The sequence below is a fragment of the Vanessa tameamea genome, chromosome 19 (assembly GCF_037043105.1).
Source record: "Vanessa tameamea isolate UH-Manoa-2023 chromosome 19, ilVanTame1 primary haplotype, whole genome shotgun sequence".
Classification (NCBI taxonomy): Eukaryota; Metazoa; Arthropoda; class Insecta; order Lepidoptera; family Nymphalidae; genus Vanessa; species Vanessa tameamea.
The window spans coordinates 4,834,004-4,859,719 of record NC_087327.1 but is presented as its reverse complement, the minus strand read 5'-3'; the positions used below and the strand labels follow the sequence as shown (position 1 = coordinate 4,859,719).

General features: G+C 35.4%; 2 protein-coding genes across 4 annotated transcripts; one reads left to right on the top strand and one right to left on the bottom strand.

Annotated features, from left to right (window-relative positions):
- The first annotated feature begins 729 nt into the window (after positions 1 to 729).
- On the top strand, positions 730 to 25,712 carry LOC113396053 (probable Rho GTPase-activating protein CG5521). Of its 3 annotated transcripts, none has more exons than XM_026633823.2 (34): positions 730 to 973; positions 1,337 to 1,447; positions 1,939 to 1,956; positions 3,174 to 3,345; positions 3,419 to 3,993; positions 4,076 to 4,372; positions 4,674 to 4,858; positions 5,129 to 5,263; positions 6,001 to 6,182; positions 6,550 to 6,632; positions 6,892 to 7,043; positions 7,363 to 7,534; positions 7,899 to 8,030; positions 8,164 to 8,262; positions 8,334 to 8,435; positions 8,885 to 9,105; positions 13,996 to 14,099; positions 14,222 to 14,358; positions 14,727 to 14,881; positions 14,987 to 15,112; positions 15,205 to 15,372; positions 15,745 to 15,841; positions 15,998 to 16,179; positions 18,958 to 19,113; positions 19,540 to 19,765; positions 19,946 to 20,084; positions 20,182 to 20,290; positions 20,777 to 20,937; positions 21,014 to 21,190; positions 21,581 to 21,707; positions 21,909 to 22,064; positions 22,227 to 22,385; positions 22,687 to 22,957; positions 23,037 to 25,712. In XM_026633823.2, the coding sequence occupies exons 1-34, from the start codon at positions 868 to 870 to the stop codon at positions 23,213 to 23,215; spliced, it is 5,571 nt and encodes a 1,856-aa protein (XP_026489608.2). In that variant the 5' UTR covers positions 730 to 867; the 3' UTR covers positions 23,216 to 25,712. The 3 variants fall into 3 exon arrangements, with proteins under 3 accessions (XP_026489608.2, XP_026489607.2, XP_026489609.2); XM_026633822.2 differs by having other exon boundaries at positions 5,129 to 5,281; XM_026633824.2 differs by lacking the exon at positions 1,939 to 1,956 and having other exon boundaries at positions 5,129 to 5,281.
- Positions 17,131 to 18,565, bottom strand: LOC113396055 (endocuticle structural glycoprotein SgAbd-5-like). The gene is made up of 3 exons (XM_026633827.2): positions 18,505 to 18,565; positions 17,959 to 18,071; positions 17,131 to 17,470 (listed from the first exon to the last, which is right to left on the bottom strand). Exons 1-3 carry the CDS (start codon positions 18,514 to 18,516, stop codon positions 17,278 to 17,280), a joined length of 318 nt encoding a protein of 105 aa, XP_026489612.1. The 5' UTR covers positions 18,517 to 18,565; the 3' UTR covers positions 17,131 to 17,277.
- Positions 25,713 to 25,716: the final 4 nt, after the last annotated feature.

The window sequence follows — 25,716 nt, the reverse complement described above, 5'->3', positions numbered from 1 at the left end:
TGAAAATAATATAATGTTGAATATTAAAAAAATAAATATTGTAAAATTTAAATCAGCCTATACAAATCATATATGTACTTCATATGAATGGATAGTCTATAAATCCAGTTCCATCACCTGAATTTCTGGGAAATTCTGTAAATAGCAATGGATACTCAATATAAATGGATTGGCGGTTAAAAAGATAAAACCATTTACCGATGTTAATAAAACTCATAATACTTTGACAGTATAATTACTTATATTATCATACTTTAAGTTAAGGCATAGGCAAACTCCTGTCGCTCAACTGCATAGACTCAGTGAACCTTTTGTGGGAATATTAAGGTGGAAAGAAACGTAAAAGATTTTTTTGTGCAAAAGGTATTAAATGATCAGTGAGTTCACCACTAAATGAAATATGTCTTTTGGTTATTTCTTTATTAAAATTAAGAAAAATCTGTTGTTTCCTTCGCCGATTTTTTCTTGCCGCTACATTGAATAAATGATTGATATTTGATAAAAGGTAATGTATATTTTATATAATACATATTTTATGCAGAGCATATTTATATAGCTTCATTATTAATTGTTTGTATTATTTCCATTACTTTTGGAGCCGCAATTTTTTTCTTGCAATTCCTACATTAAAAAAAAAAAAGATTTATTTTAAGACCTGCTCTATTAAATCTTTGCCAACAACGAAAAAAACATAGCTTACGTCAACTTGTCACTTTAAAAGTGATGACTTTTGTGAAGTGAAAACTCAACGCACAGATGAGAGATATATGCAGTGAAAACTTTACAAAAAAACAATGTGAAATTATTAGATTTTTCATTAAAATAATGAAAACAACTATATTATAAGCTTGCATTAACACCGGCGAGATGTTTACCAAGAAGTCACATCAGGATGTTAAGAAATCTACAGTTAAAATACAGGATTCGAAAAAGGATTCGACAACTAGACTAAAACATTTAAAAATTGTTCTAGGTAAGTAAATTCGATTTTAAGTTTAGAGTAATTCGTCAAATGCACCTATTGTAAAAAATTGTGAACTAAAGAACTGTTAGAAATAAGTAAAATCAAAGCTATATCGCGTACAACATGCTAATTAGTCGAGACTAACTGTAATTGATGTTTCTTGATGTATTTGTACTTATCTTTAAATAAGTACAATATCTTAATGCGTTTGTTGCGGGACGCGAGTTTTACTGATGAAATATATTTCTATTATTCTAAATGTTCTCAATTAATTTCACATAAACAGTTATCTTTAGCACAATGTTTTCTTAATAGTTCTTGACGTTTGTATGCAGTATCAATGCTTATATTAATTGTTTATTACTTTTACAGAACATTTCGATTCAGATGAAGCCAAAAATTATTTCGAAAATAATTTTAGCCATGTTTATTTTATTTTATATGACAACTTCATACTTGCTGAAAATAACCTCAGACAAAGGGGTATGTATTATTTCTGTATTTAAAGTGTATATACAGTTTCAAGAATGAAAACATTAATTTAAACCTATTTACTAAGTTTAGCATAGCCACTACTAGATTTGTTAATTATTAGTACTTAAAGTATTAGTAATTATTTTCTTGTTTTATAAAAAAAAATCATTAAATATATAGGTCTTTGGTATATGTAGTTAGTTAAAAAAGAAAAGTAATTAGCCAACTAGCAATGCATAACATTCAACCATTTACTATATTTTATTGTTTGTGAATGACTGATATAGTTTAGAGTTCCCGCTCAAATAAATTTATTCTCTCTAGAATATTAAATTAAGTCTATAAATATAAACAAATAACATATATGACATTTAAACTGGCAATTATTTGCATCAATAAATTGAGGAATATTGTAAATTTTGTATGTAATGAATAATTTTACAAACTGCATATTAGTTAGCACGTTGACTTATTTTTCTTTTTCTTTTTCTACCATACAGAACTTCCGTTTCACCTAGGTGAGTTATGGGCGTTGCAATATCATGTAAAATGCACCATTTAATGTCACTAGTTTGGGTTACGGTTCCTTGTTCAAAATAGTAGAATTCATCCATTTAGTCTCATGAGCTATTCTTTTTTAAATATAGCCAGATATTGGGATCCATCATGTGTAAAGATACTAAAATAAAATAGATAATGTCCATAATAAATAAAAAATAATTATTCAATTTATAAATAGAGATTCTTACTATTAAGTACCCATAACATCTTCAACAAATATAACAAATAATCGATAAAACTGTGGTTCAAAAACTTGTTACTTTTTGAAATATCACCATTCAGAACTGGTGGTATTATTTTTTACACTTAATTTAATCCAGTAATATGATATTTAAATTCATATAAGAGCTTATTTAATTAAGAATATTATTATTTGGCTTTAAATGATATGAAGAATCTTTAATTGTAATATTCTTTCCTTTATCTTCTTTTTTACTTTGTTTGCAATAATTTTACTGCTTTGTAAAGCCATGTATAAATGAGCTGCTTTCATTTTTGTAAGGATAAAGAAGACATGCTTCATATTCTTTATAAGATTTGCTATTATAGAAATTCAATATACAAATGTTTTTTTTTATTTCTTTATTATTTAACAGTTCTTCTTAAACCTTATGTTTTAAATGTTTTGATGAATTTAATAAACCCTCATTGTATTTGGTGGATCCCAATAAACGAAAATAATTACATCAACAAAGAACTATATTTTAATTCTGTTTATTGTATGTACTTAGGACTTGCACGGTACACTTATCTTGCACTATCACAGCTTATCTGGTGCTTTACATCAACATCTCTGATGCTCAGAGTAGATTATAAACATAGGAATTATAAAATTGATTTATTCATCCATATTACATTTTCATTTACCAAAATCAATCTCTGGTATACTAAAATGTTTGTTATCATTTCATTCGATAACTTATTTTGTCATTCATAAATCTCACAATATATATATAATATACATAATACAAACTTTTTTAGGTATTCTGCATTCTGTGTAGTGAGATATTGCATGTACTGGGTATATAAGTTCATTTTGCATTGGTAAACACTTAATAAAATTTCATAAAAATCTATTGACACAATCACCATTTGCTTTAGATACTTATCCTCTAACCAATATCATGTATGGGAGATTTTATCTCAAGAAGTCTGTAAATCACATATATTTTAGTTCACAAAGCTGGCAGGGAGGAATTGGAAGGTGCCTTGTCACTATTGGAGAAAGTACTATGTCTTTTACCAGAACTTATTGGAAAAAGATGGCAGTTGCATTCCTTGACAAGAATATTTTCAAAATTACTTCACAGTGGAAATTCGCAAAAGCTAAGAGCAGAGTCTATAAGGTATTAATTGTTTTAGAAACTACATACTACCTTACCTTTAGAATTAATTAAATATGTCATTACTTATTTTCAGATATTTTTTGTTATGGTACCAAGCCCTTGGTGATAATGCACCTCCTGAAGTGAATCGAATTTTTGCATCTCTTGTCCCGGGATTGCCGGATTCTTGTTTACCACCTATTGGTTCTCCATTTAAAACAAAGTCTCAGGATACAAATGTATCCAATGATATAGGTGAATTCAAAATGGAGGATATTATGCAACATCCAAATTTTAATGCCACTTTAGATACAACAAAAAAAGTTGTTGTGGAGCAGACACCTGTGGGCATAATGGGCAAGCTAGCAAATGTCTCTGCCTCTATTTTCCATGACACGAACGCCCTCAACCCGGTCCAAAGTGTTGACATTCAACCTTTACTACCAGCGAGTGCCAATGAAAGATTAGTTGATAATGAAACAAAGTATTTCTTTGAAATACTTCTTGACGGAATGGCAACGTCAGTGACAAAGATACAATGGAAAGACAGATCTCATGCAAAATCAATGAGAAGTTTTGCATTTCTCTTGGAGAAATTTAAAATCTACTATCTGCCAATAATATGTCCCCAATTTAATCACAAAAATTCACTATATAAACCCAATCTAGGTGCGTATTTGACATTATTACATAATGCTGGTTTCCCTCTAGTATACTAAGAATGTAATATTCATAAAAAAATGTATTCCAGAGCTCCCAGTACAACACAATATACTGGAAGATGATTATGTCTTATGTCGGGTGACGCTCATTAAATGGGTAGCAAGCTACGCCCATTTCATGAAGAAGACTGGAGGCAGTGAAGGCGGCCAACCTTCATCTATGACTAGCACTGGTTCCCAACTTCCACATTCGGGAACGCCAACACCTGCAACCTCACTCCACCACGAAGAAGAAACATCATTCACGGTCGGGCATCCATCAGACTCCAGTAGAGCATCCTCTCATGATTCGGCATCAATTACACCACATCAAAGCTTAGAATCAGGTAAACTCTATGAGTTCATTTTTTATTATATAATTAGATTCTGGACAGTTAATTAATCCATATTAAAATTGCGAAAATAACTATGTCTGTCTGGCTGTTGCTCTTTCACGACCAAACCGCTAAAACGATTTTGATGAAATTTCTTATGAAGCAAAGTTGAACTCCATGGTAGGATTTAGGCTACTTTTTTGCTTAACACGTGATGACCAAACCCTAAAACACAAGCAAAGCCACTGAAGAAAACTAGTTACAGTTAAATACTGTACTTACTACAGTATAATATTTTTATATAAATTAATAGCAGGTTCAGGCAACTACGAAGAGCTGAGCTCAGAGCAAGTGGTGCGTGACGTGCTCTGCTGTTGGTCGCGCGAACACGTTGATTTCACTATAGAAGTGTTACGACAGGCTTTCCTGCTACCGTTCTCTCACGCCGCCGCTATACGCCGCGTCATTGCACTTTACAAGGACTGGATACAGATGAATGTAAGTAAACAACGAAATTCAACAGTTTAATAGACAAATTGCATTAATTTATAATTAGATGTGATGACACTGTATAATTAGATGGGATACCTAATCGGTGGGTGTCATAAGTTAAGGCTTAAGAATTGTTTGGCAATAATACTTATGGATCGAGCACTCAAGAGCCTGACCTACCCGTTTGGACTCAACCTCTCAGCAAAAACATTCCCAGAAGTAGCTGACGTCTGGCCGTAAAAGTCAGTCTCACCTCTTGGTGTGTTGTCACCTCAGGTGGCGGAGATCCCGCCGTTCCTGATGGAGAGCATCTACGAGCACGCGCTGAGCCACGGCAGCGAGCCGCTCGCGCCGCCGCGCCGCCTGCGCAACGACTCCTACCTCGGCGCCATCGGACGAGACAATATCATGGTGCGGGCGGGCGTGCAGGTGTTGTCTAATAACAATCATATGCTTACGGCCCGGTTCCCTCCCCCTGTAGCTGACATTATCTCGTTGATGTCCCAAAAATCAGGAAATCTCCTGTCAACCATATAGCTTGGGGTGTATTACACGACACTGCTACACTACTGTGTTGTGTGCACTGTGGCAATTTATCACCTAGCACGTGCAGGTGCACCTCGAGATGTTTTCTTTAAGCACTAACACAAAAGAGTATGATGTAGTATGTTTCAATCCATCTATTCTATCCCACAGGCCAATTTATCGTATGTGCAATCAAACAATCTAATCTAACAAAATTATTTAAATACTTGTGTAATTTATTCGAATATTGAAATATATATGAAATTGTAAAAACATTACTATTGTCAGTACGGTGTCGCTAATTCGATTTTTTAAACAGTTCATTTAAACGTCACAAATGTCGAGTATATGATATGTTATAAAAATATATATAAAGGTATAATCTAATATACCGAATGAAGAAAGGCCGTTTAAAGCATCACACCGAGACTTATAAGTCCACTTCGAAATGTGACTCAAGATTTAGATCTGGAAAAGTATTATCACGAATAGATTGTACTTTAAAATATCGAAAAGTTATAGTAGAAGTTGTATGATATGTTAAAAATATGTTTATGTATACTGCTGATAATATACTTATGTATAGCACGGTCCGTGAAGTCAGTCGTGCGTGTGGTCCACAGAACGTGCTGCAGGTGTTCATGACGCAGGCGGCGAACGTGTTCGTGGCGAGCGCCAGCCCGGTGGCGCCGCCGGGCGCGCTGGGCCCCCCGCAGCTGCTGGACGAGCAGACGGACACCTGCAAGCGCGTGCTCAACATCTACCGATACATGGTCATGCACGTCGCCATGGATGCCGGCTCCTGGTGACTCCACATTTTTTTTTGCGCACAACACATGCGACCGATTAACGGCATGTTTTATATTAACAGTTAGAGTCAAAGTTTTTTTAGATACCTTTTATTGATTGTATGATAATGGTGTTTTTTATTTTTTAAATTAATGGATAACAAACATTTCAGTTAACTGTATTTAGCTACAAAAATTACGTCCATTTTTTTCATAAAAAGATACATGACAATATCTATTTAACATGTATGCTGAGGCTGCTGTTTAACAAAAAACAAAAAAACACTATAAATATGTTTAGTATTCTTTAATATCTTTTCTCGCTATTGGCTTATGATTAACTAACAAGGCATTTTTCTAACAATTATTTAATTAAATTCACAGGGAACAATTGTTGCTCGTATTATTACAAATAACATCTCTGGTCCTGACAAAGGTGCCACCGAAAAGGAAACAAGATACTTTAGGTAACTTTGCTGTAAATTTTTTTTTATATATATATTAAGTATACGAACAAATAAACCACCTGATGGTGGGACAATCGCCCATAGATATTAAAATGCGCCACAAACACTGGAAACTAAAATTTTAGGTACCTTGAGTCTATAATAACACTGGCTCACTCATCCTTCAAACCGATACACCAAAATATTGCTGTTTGGCTGTGGAGAACGTGATAACTACCCAGGAGGCTTTATTGAAAAATTACATACTTATCTTTTGCAGGAGGCTTCCTCGCTCCAGCCTTATTTCAAACGCTAATCGTGACTTGGATCAAGGCTAATTTAAATGTAGCTGTCAAACAAGAACTTTGGCAAAACTTCATGGAATTGTTGACTCGTCTTACCCACTGGGAAGATCTGATAAAGGAATGGGCGGTAAGAATATAATCTTTTCTCTTTTAATATTATATTTAATATAATTAAAAAAAAACGCAAGCACACGTAAGAAAATTAAACGTTTGCTTAATAATAGTAAAAGCTAATAATAATACAAGTTACACAAATAATTTGAAATTAGAACCTACTTTTTAAGTCAGTTGTTAAAAATAGGAAAACATTGTATTCCTACAATTGCTATATGATATTTCGCTATAAACTTTCAACCACGCCACTATGATACAATAGTCAATCAATAATCATGAATCGTATGATACACAGGACAGGCTAAGGATTAACAATAAACGACTCGTTGCAGAAAACAATGGAGACGCTGACGCGCGTGCTGGCGCGACACGTGTACTCGCTGGAGCTGTCGGAGGCGAGCGCGGCGGGCGAGGGGCGCGGGCGGGGCCGCCGCGTGCCGCCCGCGCCCGCGCCGCGCCCCGCGCCGCTGCGCCGCCCCGCCCGCCCCGGCGCGCGAACGCCCGGTACGCGGCTCTCACTTTATTCTTTTTATTGATTTACACCGCATATGCGATGATGGACCTTGAGATCTAAAATGTTACATTCCTTGTGTCTTTAACTATGCTGCGTTAAAATAGTAGTCCTTACCCTACCACAAAAAACATAAAAACTGTGTTTAACCTAAGAGTCAGAGAATTCTGACTGTGTGATATTCAAAAACTAAAACATGTATTTTTTTTTAATTAAATATTATTAGTATACCTTAAACTTTTAATACAAATAACCATTTGCAGTTATCGATGGTATCTATTCGCCATTGAAACGTTTGTATTATTTGATAAAATTGATTGACGTAAACTTAATTTTGTTTTATTTTTATTCTAATAGGTAAATCCCCGCGGACGAGTCACGAATCGCATCCAAGAAAGGAAGCGGGCTCCCGACGTCCGCTAGCGCGCTGTCGCAGCGACCCGCATTTATCTAGAAATGCAGCGCACGCGCAACCACAGCAACCTGCAGGTAATACATATAATCACTTTTAATCTTTGAGTTAATTTTTAATCAGGCAACACAAACACTAACCTCTACAATAAGAAAATAAATACTAGATAATATATTCGATACCATATTAATAATTGTTTTAATTTCACAGAAGAAACCAAAGAACCGACTAGCAACAAACCGAGAAGATGGTATTCTCTTGATTCTCTAAGACAGTCGTCCCAGCAAGAGGAGAGGGACTCTGCCAGTGGTAATATATAATCTATACATTTAAATTCATATTAACACTAATATTTTTTTAATTAAAACCGTTTATTTTAGGATCACGATCTCCGTCACCAGCTCCGTCTAGCGGTGTAGAAAGTAGCTCGATAAAGGATTCTCCCTTGCAAATAGATCTGGCTTCGGATGGTGGCAACGTCGGTGTGTATATAAATATTTTTGATTATTATATGCGGGGATGACATTGTTTAGTATAATTTAGTTTTGCATGGCAGTGTAATACTTAAAGATATTAGCTTATTGTTTTTAATGTAATTTGTTTTTTCTAAATATTATTTATATTTATTCGAATATAAGGTTAATATTCTCAACTGAAACTCGCCGAAAAAATATAGATATTCCGAAATAATTTCCTATACGTAGTCTTATCCTGATCCGAAATTACATATCCATAACATCCCTGATTTTACGTACAAGGAATAAATTTAAAATATGGTTGAATTGTATAACAGTTTAACAAAAAATTTATTATATCATTTAAATTTATTCTTCTTTCCAACGTCTTCTCTTCTACGCGTAACCAAAAAATAATCCATGTATATTTTACTATATATTTACTTTATTTTTCACAAATGAATCACTCGTATTAGAATGGTCCGAGTCGGACGCGGGCGTGGGCGTGGGCGCGGGCGCGGGCGTGGGCGTGGGCGTGGTGCTGGGCGGCGCGGCGCGCGGCTGGCTGCCCGACGTGGCGTGCGTGCTGTGGCGCCGCATGCTGGCGGCGCTGGGCGACCCCAACGCGCTGCGGGACCCGCACGCGCACCACCACCTCTTCAACTACCTCGTGCATCTCAACGCGACGCTCGTCAAGGTACGCCGTCTAATTGATTATATAGAAGATAAGAAAGCAGGCCTACAGAGCGTGTCCGGCCAGCCATCATTTGTGACAATTTACGCAATAAACTAATCTAATTTGTCTAACGGGTTAGAGATATCTTTTAATAACATAATTATACTTAGACAATTAATTTCGACAATACCGTAAAAAAAATATATATATATATATACATAACTATATTTTTTTCAGTCTGAAAACAACAACAACTTAGAGTTGCATAAAGTCATAAGATATATTATTTATCCGCGCTGTCTCTCTGTATCTCTAATGCAAAGAACATGTGAACATTATTGTTCATGCAAAAGTTATTCTGGTTATTTCATGAAGTGCATCGCTATGCGTTTATAATATTATGCATCTGAATAGTTTTGATAACAGTAGTTATAAAAAACCTTCTCCGTACGTCACCTAGAAGGTTTTTTTTATGGCATTGGTTGGCGGACGAGCATATGGGTCACCTGATGGTAAGTGGTCATCACCGCCCATAAACATAGGCGCTGTAAGAAATATTAACCATTCCTTACATCACCTATGCGCTACCAACCCTGGGAACTAAGATGTTATGTCCCTTGTGCCTGTGATTACACTGGCTCACCCTTCTAACCGGAACACAACTATACAGAAAACTGTTATTTGGCGGTAGAATATCTGATGAGTGGGTGGTACCTACCCAGACGGGCTTGCACAAAGCCCTACCACCAAGTAAGAAGGTATAAGGTTTGTTTCATACCCTAATTAGTTTCTAAAACTTGAAAAAATCTTAAAATGAAAGAATGTGAGATTATATTAATTTTAAGGTGATAATTTACAAATTCGTATTTTATGTATGTTTACGTATTGAAAATTTCAATAATTATTAACCTCGTCGATGGCGTCCAACAAGTACACGTATGCAATATATTTTACTTTTTTATATACGTTCCTATATAGTTTTGAATGTATAAACACAATTCACATGCATTTGTGTAACTTATCAAATAACAAAGAATAAGAATACTAATAATTAATATTCTTATGTCGAACTCATTATATACATATTAAGAAGACTATATATTTATTAACACCAATTTTAGGGTTCCGCACCTATAAAGGAAAAAAGGAACATAATATGAAAAAATTAAAAAGAAAATAATAGGAAAATAAGATCACTTCGTTGTCCATCTGACTATCTGTCTGTCGATCAAGACCCTTTTCCTCAAGATACAATAATTATATAATAATACTAAATACTGGTATCTGCGGTCCATTAGAACTGTGAAAAAATCAAAATTAAGTAGACTTAATAAATAAATCTTTTGATCGCGTAGACGCGACGATTTAGCCGCTTCTGTAAACTTTCAGTATTGTGTGATGATACGGAACCCTCAGTGCGCGAGTCAGTCTCGAACTTTACCGGTTTTTTTATTTCGTTATATACATTTTTGCTGATAATTAAATTAATAATGTATAGATAGATGTATGTATAAAAAAATATTAAATTAACAACATCAAAAAACACTTTTTAAATACTTAAAATAATTAAATTAATTTATTCGCTTGCAATCACCAAATCATTATTTATAACTTTATAGTTCCTATAAACTACACTATACAAAAAGATCAACTAAATTGCTCTATTTGATTTTAGAGCTCTGATTTACGAGTTAGGACACGTAATAAATTAATTACATACAATTTCTGAGTATTTCTTGAGCAACTCCTAAAAATAAACAACAATTGAAAATAATCAATTTAAACCTATTAAATGGTCTCACACGAAGAGTTCGTGACCGCTATAATTAAACAGCATCGTTGATAAATAGGGTTATTCCGCTATATTTAGTGGTAAAAATAGAGATTTTTTTTGAAAAATTATGAACTAAATGATTTCTATTTAATTATCAAATTACATTCGGTTAGTAATTTATTGGAAATATAGTAAAGGATAAATAATGTTTTCGCAATTTTACATAAACTTAGCCAAATACCAGTTTAGGTTTATGACATATTTTTTTAAATAGAAAAAAAAAACGTTAGCGACACATATTTAAAAAAAGTATTTCTTAAGCATGCGTGAATTCGAACAAATGTCAAAAGCGGCCTTCAACCAAATCAATCCGTCATACATTATTAATTTTATTCTGCATTTGTTACACTACCTTGAATAATTCAAGTATGAGATTTTTAAACTTGCATAGGATTACTAGAATACAACCCTATATAGCATTGGCATGTCATAATATATCACGTGATCAAAGAATACGAAACTATACTATGGTTTAAAAATAATAATGACAATATGTTTCTGTATTCTTATGTCCCGTACTCATTAAAATAAAGCAGTTTTACTTCAAATAAAATAAAAATATAATTTAATAAGTTTGGATCGTGTAACCTAGGAATGTTATGAATATGTAATATCGGATCTGGATTTTGATACGGATATAAATATAATGATATTTTATCGGTTTCCGATACAGCTACAGATACGAAGTTATGTTGGATTATCAGATTGCTTCGTATATTACGAATATTAAAATGTCAATCAATTTTAGTTTGTTTATAGGCTAATATTTGGTATTATGTATGTCGGATCATCAGAACGGCCTTTAAAATGTTCTTGTCTGTTATCTTCCATGGTGGGCGTGATAATGGCGGAATATCAGAAATAAAGATACGTTGTAGTTGTTCAGTACACTATTATTTAATTTCCCAGTACAAATACAGAAAATATAATACGGGTAGGTTGATTAAATTGAGAGCCAATAGGTTAGAAAGTGTCTGCCTCGTGCGACGGTGATAAGTAGAATGAATCAGCTGTCAATGTGTGTTTCGACACGCTACCCTATTCGGGACTACCCGCTCTTAACATAAATATTCGATTACAAATAAATAATTTGTTATCACAAAAAATTTAAAAATAATTATCAGACCGGATACAAACAATTGATCACAAACAACACGAACGCCATTTCAAATAATCAAACTATGATTAATACTAAATCTCCCTCTGAAATTACCAACGCGCCGACATGTATAATAACAAAAAGCAATAAGCGCCTATTTAAGTTTAACACTACGCAAAAACAAAATTATATAATATAATAATAGATAATATAATTTTAAAATATAGTTGTAATAGACCCAATCATACTAATAGCTAAATAAAAACAGCCTAATTCAATCAAAAGTAATCACGCTTATTCCTTATACATATTCATCAATTTAAATACAACTGCTAATTGCAGTATCAATATTGAGTGTACTATTAAACCAGTTACCGTTAAAACCCACGTAGTAAAATCACTTCATACGGCATCTGTTAATAGTTATCGCAAATATACCAGTGACAGAATTATCACTCGATATCTAGCCCTCTTCGACACATGTTGAAATTTAATATTTTGTTATTTATCACGATTGAATCATGTTTTGTTTTTAAATCCTATTATTCTTTTGTTATTTAAAACTACGCGTTTTTCGACTCTGTGCGCGTTTGTGTATGGTGTTTTTTAAATTGTGCGAACTGTTGTCGAATTCGAAACATTTCAAGGACTGCCAATGCGAAAGAGGAGCAGGAAAAAGAAGGCTTTTAAGAAGGCGTCAAAAAAGAGAGGTACCTTAGAAAAGTTCTTATCTGGACACAGATTTTTGTACTTTGAGGGTAGTTTCAAACAAAACGTTTAGGCTAATACTTTTTAATCGTGATGTATTAATTTATTGTATAATTAATATTTCGTTAATTTATCCTTTTTATACGTAATGTTTTAGAAATATTATTTTCGATTTTAGATTCTCTGTTCGCTATGAATCCAGAATGTATAAAAAGAATAGTGGACGCCAATAATAATTGTGACGAGGAAAGTATTTATACTTCTGTGATATCTAAATAAAAAATACTATTAAAATATCTAAATTTGTATAATATTAAACAGTGGAAACGTAGTTTACCAAAAGTTGTGATTGAATTTACTCCATATTAATAGATATGTGGTGTTAGAAAACAAAACTATATCGATACTATAAAAACTTAGAATATTTTAGATTTATCATGACGGATTAATATCGATAAACGTATTGAATCACAAAGAACGCCGTCCATCTATGCACGCAATATTCGTATAATAAAACGCAACACGCCTAGTTTTTTTTTTTATGATTTATGAATTTTAAATTGTGTAGTGTGGACCTAATTTAGCTTAATAATGTTGAGTATAATGTCATCATACTTAAGAGAAAGGTGTTTGGACACGATTGCGATTAAATTCCCTGTGTTTATAATATTGGGTGTTATTTCAAAAATGCCAGGATTTCAGGATTATATTATATAACTCTTTATAATATGTATATAAATGTGTTAAAGTTAACAGAACTAAGTCAAGGTCACAGCACCACCATCATATATATATTATATGAAAACTTAAAAGAAATTGAACCGATAATGAACAAAAAAATTTAAGTTACTAAGTCAATATTGAATAATACTATGGAATCGTGACGTCATCTGTAATATTAAATTCTCAAGTTACTTCAATCGTTACATGCACTGAAATGATTGTTCTATAATTGTAATTTAATTGGTAACTAACCTTACATTCTGTAAACCCTTAGTATTCCATCCTCGTATCAATCAATTACCACAATGTTAGTTAATTAATTTTATTTTTAACGTAATATCAGATATCGTAAGACGCATCTTACAATCATTAATTATCAAGTGATGATAAGTAAAGACTGACAAAACATTGTCTTTATTGTTGTTTTTATTTATTTTCGTGTTTTGCAGAAGTTTATTAATTGAAAACGAATGAATTTACATCAATCAGATTGTATTAATATATCTAACTAACTGTATAATAAATGTATTATAAATATTCTTGACAGATAAGCGCAAACCAAACTCTCAATGGCAATACAGAAATACACGTCCCCTTCAACCTTGTGGCTGGATGGTGTTTGGAAGCCGAAGCACTTGCGTCATCGCACAGGTGCTTTTTATATTTATTGAAGCGAATTTATATCTAACTCAGCTTGAAACTACAAACCTGGAAACAGATGTATTAATATTTGTCTAATTTAAAAAAATATATAATAAATATATATCTATCAGAGCTGGCAAGTTGGTGGCGCTGCGGTTACTGTGCGAGTCTACAGCTGCGCAGGCGCAGGGCCCGGGCGCGCCGTCCTCTTGTAGCGGTCGGCCGCACCTCGCTCATCTGAATCTCTACTTACGCGCACTGCATCATGGTATATATTTTAATTCTTTAATAAAAACTATTTATCTGCTTAAACTGTATTTATTACACCACTGCCTGCAAAAAGAGTGAAAGTGAATGTTTTTAGGATTTAAGTATATATGTAAGTTTCGATATCCCATAACTTTTAAATGACTTAAAATATTTTTATATATGGGGTATAAATATTGTCCTTACATCAACCCGAGCGACGATGGGTATAAATTCATTCAATTTTTTATCCAGGGCAGTTGTTAAGCTAAAAAAATAAAAAAAATAGTTTATTACCTTTAAATTGACAATTTTTTTTATTTGCAATTACCATTTTACTTTAATGAAAGAATAAAATCATAAATGATGTAATGTGATCTGTGTGCGCAGGTCTCACGGGCGAGGACCGCTCGGTGGTGGACGTGCTGGTGGAGCACGCCGCGCCGCGGTACTTATCGCTGGCGCTGGAGGGACACTCGCTACTGCTGCTCGACTTCGTGCACGCCTCCACCGTCGTGCTCAACTCCTCCGATATGGGACCCTCAGTGAGCATCAATGCCGGCCGAGATAGGACTATTTCTAAACAGTAACGGCAAATGCAATATCTGAATCTCACAAAACCATAATTATATCAAGTAATATCGTTCCAGTGTCCCCGAACAGCCGCTGTGACGTTTTTGGGGTCCCTCCTCGCGCTGCCCGACGGGCTAATGAACGCGCCAATGCTTCAGCCGTATCCACATCAATATAACACTGTGTCTTGTCCAGATTTAAAGGTAAAATTTGACACGTCAGTTTCGCAAATGAAAATATGAATAAATGATGATTGTCCATATACATTCTATCACCGTACTGCCGGCTGGCGTAGGAGCACGTGCTGAACATAGTGGTGCGCGTGTGCCGGCGCGAGGGCGCGGGCGCGGCGCGCTGCGCGGGCGCGTGCGCGCTGGCGGCGCACTGCGCGCACGCGCTGGCCGCGCGCGACCCCTGCCCGCGCCTGCCCTCCTACGTCACCTGCCTGCTGCAGATGCTGATGGTGAGTCGGTGCAGGACTTCGTCTCGATCATTCTAGATTACTACCTGAGCGCTTAAAGCGTAGGTTAATGAGAACGGCTAAGTGCGTTCTTTCTTACAAATCCTCCATTTTACTACTATAGATGGTTCTGATTTGATAAACAATAGTCACAGTCTATTAAAACAAATTATAACAAATTACTTATCAATACTACGAATTACGAAAGTGACTCGTCAGTCAGTAATCTCATGTGAACTCATCACGACTAAACCACTAAACCTATCGTGAAGACATTTGTCACAGAAGCCTCGGACCTGAATAATGACTTGGATGTATAAATTATAAAATATACAGTTATTTATATATTTCTAAATAAAACTCACATTGTTACAGATGAAAAATAAAACAATAGCGAAAGTCGTCAGTGACGCCGTTCTAGTGTTAGCCGACTACACCGATCGTATCCTGGAACTATATCCCGGCCTCGTTGGTAATTCAAATTCTTTAATTATCGTAAACATAATACTCGGTACGCATTAAAACATGCAAGCAAGCTTACGTTGCAGAATACAACACGACTTATTTCGATATATTAATTATGACTTTTTGTCGAATTGCTATCTAAGCGCCTCGTGTAATCCAACAGAGAAAATAATAAAATGGATCTGCGCGTGCCTCGCTCAAATATCGAGCAGCAGCGGGCGAGACTCCGTGAAGCCGCTGGCGGGGTCGCTGCTGCTGTGCCTAGCGGAATTCGCCGGCCGCTGCGGGCCCGCCACGCTGCTGCAGCCCGATGGAGACCAGACATTGTTGCTCATCATATTTAAGGTGATTTTTTATATTGTATTTTTAGAAATTAGAAACCACTCTACACTATCAATAAGCTGAAAAAGGAGTAAAGATAAACGTACCTTAAATTTACATTTAAATAATGTTATTATTTATAATACAACACTAATCATCTTTTATCCACTTTAACAACTAGAATACCATAAATTATTTTAGATATCGACCTATGACATCACGTCAATCCAATGTTATACTTGTTTCTTTGTGGTTTCTCGGATTGACCCCGGGACTCCCTCTAGCTTTGAGACCCGCAAAGGTGAGCCAACTGTCGGTAACATGCGCAAGCGATCACGTAATGAATCCCAAAGATAGACTGGGTACCGTTAGTTTTTTATGGCATAGGTAGGCGGACTGCCAAATGCACCAATAGACGGTAAGTGATAACCACTGCCCATAGACATTAGCGTCGTATGATATTTTAACCATTTCACACATTTTATCATCTAAACAAATTTACATTTTATAAAAAGACAGTTACATTAGTTTTAAGCATATATACGAATAATGTATATTTGTAATACAATTTTCATAGTCGATATCAGTACATGAATTAAGATGAATAGAGGTCATTAACCGACTGACAATACTAATCGGCTTGGAATATCTATATTAATAAATAAGGAAACGTTGTTTTGTATTGCGTAACTGAGGAAAAAAAACTACTCAACCAATATACGTGAAACTTTACCAGAATATAGAGTGCGTTTCGCAGGTTTTACTATATAGTATCTGCCGACGGCTTGATATAGAAATGTATGGATTACAAGGGAATTCAATTTATTTGTAATTTTAAGTACTAGAGCCATATTTATGATAGAAGATAAAACAAAAAATAAAATTAAACAATAAAAATTTATTCAAAATCATGTACAAACATACAAAAATATACTTAAAAAAAGATAACAAAAACGAATCCTAGTTAATAATCTCATATCCAACAGATGGTTTTAAAAGTGATCTTGCAACGTCTATCTTTAAAACCATCTATTAACTTTAGTCGCTTACAATACCATGATGTCTTGGGCACAACTGTTGGTAAATGTGCAAGAAGCATTAAATACATTAACTAGTAATTGTTTATTGTCCTGGATGTTCAATGTGTTCCTGGGGCTGGAAACCGTTCTCGTTAGCGGTGTAGGTCACGGTGTATACCAAACCATCGGGGGCGGTGTACTTGTAGGTCCCTTGTACTTCAATACCCTGGTGATCCTCAGAGATCTGCTTCAGAGTTCCTTGCTCCTGACGGGAGGTACCGTCACTGGTCTCGAACCTAATAAATTAACATATTTTATTGTTTATACAATCGATAGATCATGATATGCTAGCCTTTATTTCTTTATTTTTAGTAGGCGTAATGTGTTTTATTTTTATAAATATGTGTCGTTTGACATTTTATTTTTTATATGTAGAAGATTTTATAAGTAGAAGTAAAAGGCTCAAATGTACCACCTGATAGTGAGTCGTCACCACCTCCCAGAGACATATTAATCATCCCATAGTTAGGTATAGCTAATGCGCCACCAACCTTGGAAACTAAGATGTTCGACAGAGCAGGGACAGAAGGGACACCTTATTTACATGTCCCTTATAGTTACAGTGGATCAATCATTATTCAAGTCGGTACGCAACCATGTTAAGTGTGACGGTAGAATATCTGATGGGATGGTGTAGCTTTTTCTACTCTGTCGGTAATCACATTGTCTAAGAAATATATCTAAGTTTACCAGTAGTTTTGATAAGATGAATCATTTTACTTACTCGAAGTGGTAGCCATCGGGGTTAACTTCAGAGTCTTGTTTGAGGATGTATGCCTGGTTTGGGTCTTGGGGAGCCGCCGCAGCGATAGCCACCAGGGCGAAAGTGATGAGTACCTGTAATGAACATTCAATTTACACAACTATTTAGCAGTTATGGTATAACTTACGTTGTAAAATTTCACACTTTCTCTTTAAACGTTTACAATAACTAGAACTGATGTTATTAGAATGTTATAAATAAAATATATCATATACATATAGATATAGTTGAATATTTTAATCGTTACGTATTATATTTGCGGCTTTTAGATACTGAAAATAAAATGAGAAAAGTGGGCATGTGATTAAGTGTTTAAAGTAATTATCAGTAATACTGCTTACTATTTTATAAATGCTTACTTATTTATAGTATAAAGTAAACGTTTCTACTTTAAGGTTTCCCTTTCAATTTAACTTTGGGTTGTCTGGAAGAAATGACTAATTAGCCATAAGAATTTCTAACTATCTGTGGTATATGATAAAAAAAGTATGAAAAAATAACACTTACGATTTTTTGCATGTTTGAAGTTTGGAGGAATTTGAATTGGGCTAGTGCTACTGAAGTCAGCTGACGAACTGTGATGAACGTTGAGTGGAGCGGCGTTTTAAATGCAGATTCTAATCGATGACAACATCGTATTCGATTCTAGTTCCTCATAATATAGTGCTAATGAAGAAGTTGTGAATGTCCCGCGAAAATGTCCAGCACTGAATTACGTAAAAGTGTGTGAATTTTATTAGGAGTCTGTATGAGACTCACCTTGACACAATTTCTCTTTTTTTTTAATTCTAATTTTATCTTGTATGTACCTCGAAATTTAGATTAAAACTAGCTAGTTCAAATCTGTCACGTTTCGTTTAAAATACAGAAATACGAATAAAATACATGTTTACATTTGCATCCTAAATATTTGAATTAACTACCAAATGGATTTAGTTATAACAATAAAATGTTTCGCAGGTGTTATACGCTGTAATGAAGGGGACGAATGGATCTGATATCGAGGGCATGTCGCTACCCGTCGACGAAGATTTTGATCCCAACATTCAATTAGACAACTTGGGTCCGAAAACTACACCAGCGTCGACTATCGACGTTAAACTTTGGGCTCAAACGGTAAATAATTTATAATATACACGTTATTAAACCAGAATTAAACTTTGATATTAATTAAAATACAGTTAGCTATTAAATTGATGTAAGGTAATGTTATACTATGCTTATATGCCTAATATACTATATGCGAGTCTCCTTTTCCGGCGCTTGGCATTGTGGATCATGTGAATTTTTAAACCAAAATAGTTGTTCCCTGGAGACCAATAATGCTAAGACCAAGATTCAATAAAATTAAATCTGGTTTCATTAAAATTGATTATTTTGAATAGTTGTGTTCTCTCAAGGATTTTTAAGTAGCATCACGGACTAAGGACACGAATGAAGTTGAGGCGGTATTCTACTACCGTACCTCGGAAGCACGTATCTGAACTTCAATTCGTTCCATTTAAAGCCTAAGAAAATGCTTAACGGTCACCTTTGGTTCAGATCTGCTCCCAGCTGGTGCTGTACCTGGGCCACTGGCCGCTTTGGAGCGGCTGCCAGACGTCGTCCAGCGTGTGCGAGCAGCACGACAGCCCAGCTCTGGGCTCGGAGCTGAGCGCGGCCGTGCTGGGCGCGCCGCACGTGCAGCTGCTGCGCCTCGGGGACACCACGCTTGCCAGCTTCGTGGAGCTGCCCGCCATAGACCCGCCCTGTGGTGGCACCACACCAGGTCCGACGCGACATTGCTGAACGCATTGACTTCCTAGTTATTTTAAAATATCATAGACATAGAAATGAAGGATCCATTTTTGTAGTGGTTACAAATGTTAGAATATGGTTAACCAGTGTCATAGATTTTCGCTATATAACTGTGATGTCCTAGACAATATAGAATTGTTATGTTGAATAGGGCTAATGACATCGGATCGTCAAGTGCGAGTCCTACTGCGTGATATCTGCGGCAAGGCTTGCTGGGACGCATCGGCGCTTTACTATGACCCCTCAATCGGCTCGTCGGAACCACCCGAACCGCTGCCCCTACCCACTACGTAAGCAAAAATATAAAAAGATATTTATTTAGTATGATCCATATAAATGAGAGAAAATCTTTTTATTAATTTATCGAAGAATAATGTTTTTTCACAGAATCGATAGTCCAAGAGACACTACTCTATCTTCTCTTCCACCGCCATTGCCAGCAGATTTGTTGCCTGATTACAAAAACTCACCACCAGACAAGCATCAACTAGATCATGTAAGATTTGATGATCCTCGTAATATTTATTTATTATTATTTTTTATAATAAAATATAATAGAATTAGATATTTCAAAATGTTAATCCAATTTTTACATATGAAAACCGATTAACGACGTTTCAATTTATTTCTAAAAATATCGACATTATATGTATATATACTTTTTATAACGAGCCCTTTGAACGTGAGCCCAAATTAATTTAAAATTAACCCGCTAAAATAGTACTCAATTATTACGCTACACATCACAACTTTGCATTATTTTTATTCGTAAAATGGACTGTGACAAACGGACAGACAGGCACGTCGGTGAACGTTAAGAGTTTATTTTTTTCATTGAATGTACAAAAACATGGAAAGAACAGAATTTATTCAGAGAGATGGAATTTTAAAAGGAGTGTAACGAGACGAAGAAAAGCGACCTAATAGATATTATCAATCGAGGTCAAAACTAGGCACTATACTTTAATAATACGTGCGGCAGGTGCTGGCGTACATCGGACACACGTCGCCCGAGGTGTCGTGCGGGCGGCGCCTGGACGAGGCGGGCGCGTCGCCGCTGGCGCCGGGCGCCGAGGACGAGCTCGTGTGCGCGCTCGTGGCGCACCGCAACGCCGAGCGACACTACCTCGCGCACAGGGACAGGTAACCTACCGAATGGCGAATCGGTAACGAGGGACCTAGCTTAGATCCTATACGATAATCATTCGTCTAATCGTAGTGATGAGGAGTCGGAGCCGAGCGAATGGAACGGTCGCGAGGCAGCGGGCCCGTTCGAGCAGAGCCGCGTGCTCGTGGCGCAGCTCGGCACGCTGAGTGCCGCGCGACGTGCGCACGCGCAGCTGCTGCGCCGCTCCGACAGGCTGCTGCGCGAGCTGCGTAACCTCGACCAGCAGAGGTACGAAATTATACAAATTTATACTTTTATATATGAGATCGCATTGATTATATTACTAAATCATTACAATACATAAACTATTGTAGTGATCGTCCAACATGCGTTTTTATTACTATTGAGTTCTTGCTAATGTTTAAATACTGTTTATACTACAAACTCATCATTACAACAGAAACTTCGGCCATGGACCCTTATCTAGGATAGCCTTCTAGCATTCTGTCAAATATTATATAATTAATCTAATCAAAGACAAAATATTCAGACAAAAGAAACTATATAACATTTTACTTATTGTTACATTCCTAACACAACAGCACTACATACATCTACTTGATATGCTACGACGACAAACTTCCTGAATCACTCTTATTGTTCATTGTAATTTCACAGATGCAGAGAAACCCACAAAGTAGCGGTGATTTACGTGGGGAAAGGCCAAGAAACTCGAAACGAAATACTTTCCAACCGATGCGGCAGCCCGGCTTATGAAGCTTTTTTAGCTGCTCTTGCCTGGGAGGTATGATAGTAATTTCAGATAAAAGATAGATAAAATCATAACACCAATACTTTAATCCAGAACACAATTTATATGATCAACACAGGTTATAAGTATTTTAAGATACATTTTAGGTGAGTTGCATACGTGTTCCAAAATGTTAAAAAAAAGTACAATAACGAAAATGATCAATCTAGGTAATGCTAACGATGCTTGCGTCAGGTGGAGCTCGAGAGCCACGTGGGCTTCGCGGGCGGGCTGCGCGGCGGCGGCGGCGGCGGCGTGAGCGCGCCCTACGTCGCCACGCTCACGCTCGAGGCGCTGTTCCACGTGGCCACGCGCATGCCGGCCGACTCGCCCGACGCCATCCTCAACAAGGTAGCCCTCTGCCTTCTGCCTTCTGCCTTCTGCCTTCTGCCTTCTACGCTCTCCCACTCTGTATAGTCTCTCTGTCATTGACAAAACCAATATTGGAACAGTCGTTTTCAATATGGTGACTAAAAACCATGCAAAATGCCATATATTTATTAATCTTTAAAGACACGACACCTGGGCAACGACGAGGTTCACGTAGTATGGAGCGAGCACTGGAGGCCGTATAAGCGGGACACGCTGCCTACGCAGTTTTGCGATGTGCTCATCGTGCTGTACCCTTTGCCCGGCGGCCTGTTGCGCTGCACTGTCTCGAGGAAGCCGGACGTACGTATATATTCAGGCGTCAATAGCGCAGTGGTTTACGGGCCGCTTAGCGTTGTAAAAAGTCGCAGGGTCAATCCTGACCCCTCGGGACTATTGTCGTCCCCACTCCTCATACAAGTAATATCCTTAAAAGGAGGGGGATAATTACTAATTCCTTAATTAATGGGAGGCATTGCTACTATTATTATTATTATTATATATATATAATTATAAATAAATGAGATGACCTAACAGTACATGTTCCTGGGGATACTTCATGCTCTGGAATCGCAAATTAACTTACAATAATTTCAAAAATCAGGTGGCCGTGTTCGGTCCACTGTGGGAGGAGTGCATCATCCGCGTGAGCTGCTGCGCGGCGCTGGTGCGCGGGGCGGCCTTCGCGGGCGGGCGGGCCGTGCGCGCCACCATGCCGCTGTACCAGCACGCCTGCAGCGAGCGCGCGCGCGACCTCGACGCGCTCGTCACCAACCACACGCAACCCACGACCTTCGAGACCTTCGTCACGCGTATCCGGGAGCCCGTGCCGTCCCACGCGCACCACGCCCAGCTCGCCTCGTCCCACTCTACGGGTGAGTCTCGGCTGTCGTGCTGATGGACTACGAAGCGTAAAAAAGTAATCGCTTTCCTAATACTATTCCAATAATACAGACCAGACCAGCGCTCGTCTGGCTAATGCACTGATCGACCACGGGGCGAGTTCGTGGGGCAGTTGCACCGAGCCGCACTCTGTGTCACCGCGTCCTACCAAACGACTCGGCCCATTTAAACGACCGCCTCAGTCCGCCGCCACCCCGCAACCCTCTTCCGCGCCTCGGCACAATCGGTGAGCGATGTTACTCCAATACTGCAAATTAGTTAAAACACAAAAACAAGAAAATTGAAGGGTATGGCAATGCAGGAGGAGCAATGAATTGTAATTTTTTTAAATTATCGTAATAGCTAAACGTATTCAGATCACGTTCTCCATTAAAATGACTATGATGCTTAAAGCTAAAAAGTTAATGATGTATTGTTTATTAACAACAAAATTGCTATTTTCTACTCCATTACATTTTGTTTTGTTTTCAAATAAATTGGTTTTTTTTTATTGTGTTAAATAATGTCGAAAGTATTATTTGCTTTATTTTTCATCTTGTAAATTGTTTAAAACGTTTTAAAGCAATGAAATCATTTATTGATGACATTTGTAATTCTTTAACTAGACTTTTTTTATATGGTATTGTTGCCACGGCTCATAAAAACTTTTAAAACAATAATAATGAGGATTTGTTGAAATACTTATAAATGTATTTATTGAAGAGATTAATCAAAACACTATACTAATATATAAATATTATAGTATATTTAATAATTATAGATTAATCATATTATTTGATGGTTTACTTAACTTTTCAAAATATAAGGATTTGATTAATGTAACATAGTCAGTGTAACAAATGTCGTCCACGATGAGATTGTTAGCACTAAAATATATCGACTTAATGAAATTTTATGTACTTAATAATTTATTTTTAAGATATAAGGTATTTAATTGTAGATTAAAATGCATTTAAAGTATCAATGGTAAGATTTTCTTGCAGCCTTTATAAGAAAAACAGTTTTTTTTAAGCCAAGTGTAATCTATCAAAGATTGCTTGTATTGCCTTATTTAGCTGTGAAATTGTGTGCTAAAAGCCTTAAGCATGTCTTCATTAAATCACTATCAGTAATGAAATAAATATTTGATTTCGGCAAACATATTTTGAAATGCTTTATATTTCTATAAGACTTGTCGTCGCGAAAAATAAAGTGTATTTTTAGAAGCACAATATGTATATACATTGTTATATTTTTAAATTGAAAAATGTTTGCTGTCTTCAATCAATATTGAACAACAATACTTAGCAAGAAAATTGGGGAAAACAGTTGTAACGTCCAATGAATTTTATTTTCACATTTCATTCTATTATAATATTGTCAGTATATTGAGGACATAATACTTTACTTTGAAAAGTTAATGAATGGTATTCCACGTTATTAACATTTTTTACATCTTAATTTAACAATACCATTGCACCGATTTGTCTGTACATATGTAAACTAGACTTAGAGCTTTAACTGTTGTAGGCTATTCTATTTATTTATGTACTGTAATTAAAGTTATTTTTGTTAAATATGGCTCTAACATATCGGCTTACTTTTGGATGTCCAAAACGATTTAAGTAGTACTTTTTACATCTGTTGTTATTCTCAAATCTGCCATTGGGACGCTGGTTATTGTTAATATTAGGTTGCATATACACATGAGTTATTTTTGAATGTGTTTTATAATAAACAAACACCCAGACTAAAACAACATTCATATTATAATAAGAACTTACTTCTTATATAATTATTTAAATAGGTACCAATGATTTTCTTTTGTTTGTATTTTTCTTTACATTTTATCAAGTCCCTGATTTTTGTAGAATCTGAATTTCATTAAAATTAAATACAAAGTAAATATACATATATTATAATATAAAATATAATAAATGTATCATCATGATTTTGTACATAAAATTTGGTAACAAATGACTTAAGTGTTTAATAAAGAAAACCAAAAAAGGAAATACAACCTTCCAATGACAAATTTGATGTTATAAAAATTAGGAACTTGAGCTAATACAAGCACTATATGTTTCGTAGAATATCTCAGTAATCGAATATTTATTAGGAATATACTTTTAGTTGGTTTATTTTTATTAAGATAAAAGGTATTAGGTACACAGTAGGTTGATCTGTAATTTATGGTTTTTTTTATACCAATATATTATCATTAAAAGTTGAACGATTTGGTGCTATTAAACAATTGGTTCCAACATTCCAAAAAAATATAATTTAGACACAAACCTGTTACTTTCATTTTTTTATTGCATATCTGAGATTAATAATGTATAAGTAATGAAATGTTGTTATGATCTGCTTGCATTTAACTTTATGTATGTATGTTTTTCACTCTTAATTTGTTATGCATTCCATAAATTTTTTTACTTGTATTAATTAAACAGTATATAAAAATTGTGTTATTATAAGTATTCTTTATTTAATCCATTTTAACAGTATTTTATAGATGTTAAGACTGACAAGATTATGTATTATAATATTAAGTATTAATTGATTAATATGAATATTTTAATCAATGGCAATATTATTTTAATTTGTTTTTATATCTTAATTTCCTCCACATTAGTTGGGGCTTGATGATTGTCACTATATATTATCCGAGATATTAACCCACAGACTTTAAAATAACAAAATTTTTATATATAAATCCAAGGTAAAAATAAAGTTTTGTTAAACTTTTCTT

Excerpts from the sequence above, each read along its gene's own strand:
- LOC113396055 (XM_026633827.2), bottom strand. Across the intron at positions 17,471-17,958 it reads CCCGATGGCTACCACTTCGA|GTTCGAGACCAGTGACGGTA; the intron begins GTAAGTAAAATG and ends TTAATTTATTAG.
- LOC113396053 (XM_026633822.2), top strand. The coding sequence starts at position 868 with ATGTTTACCAAGAAGTCACATCAGGATGTTAAGAAATCTACAGTTAAA. Across the intron at positions 19,766-19,945 it reads CTGTGGTGGCACCACACCAG|GGCTAATGACATCGGATCGT; the intron begins GTCCGACGCGAC and ends TATGTTGAATAG. Across the intron at positions 20,085-20,181 it reads CCGCTGCCCCTACCCACTAC|AATCGATAGTCCAAGAGACA; the intron begins GTAAGCAAAAAT and ends GTTTTTTCACAG.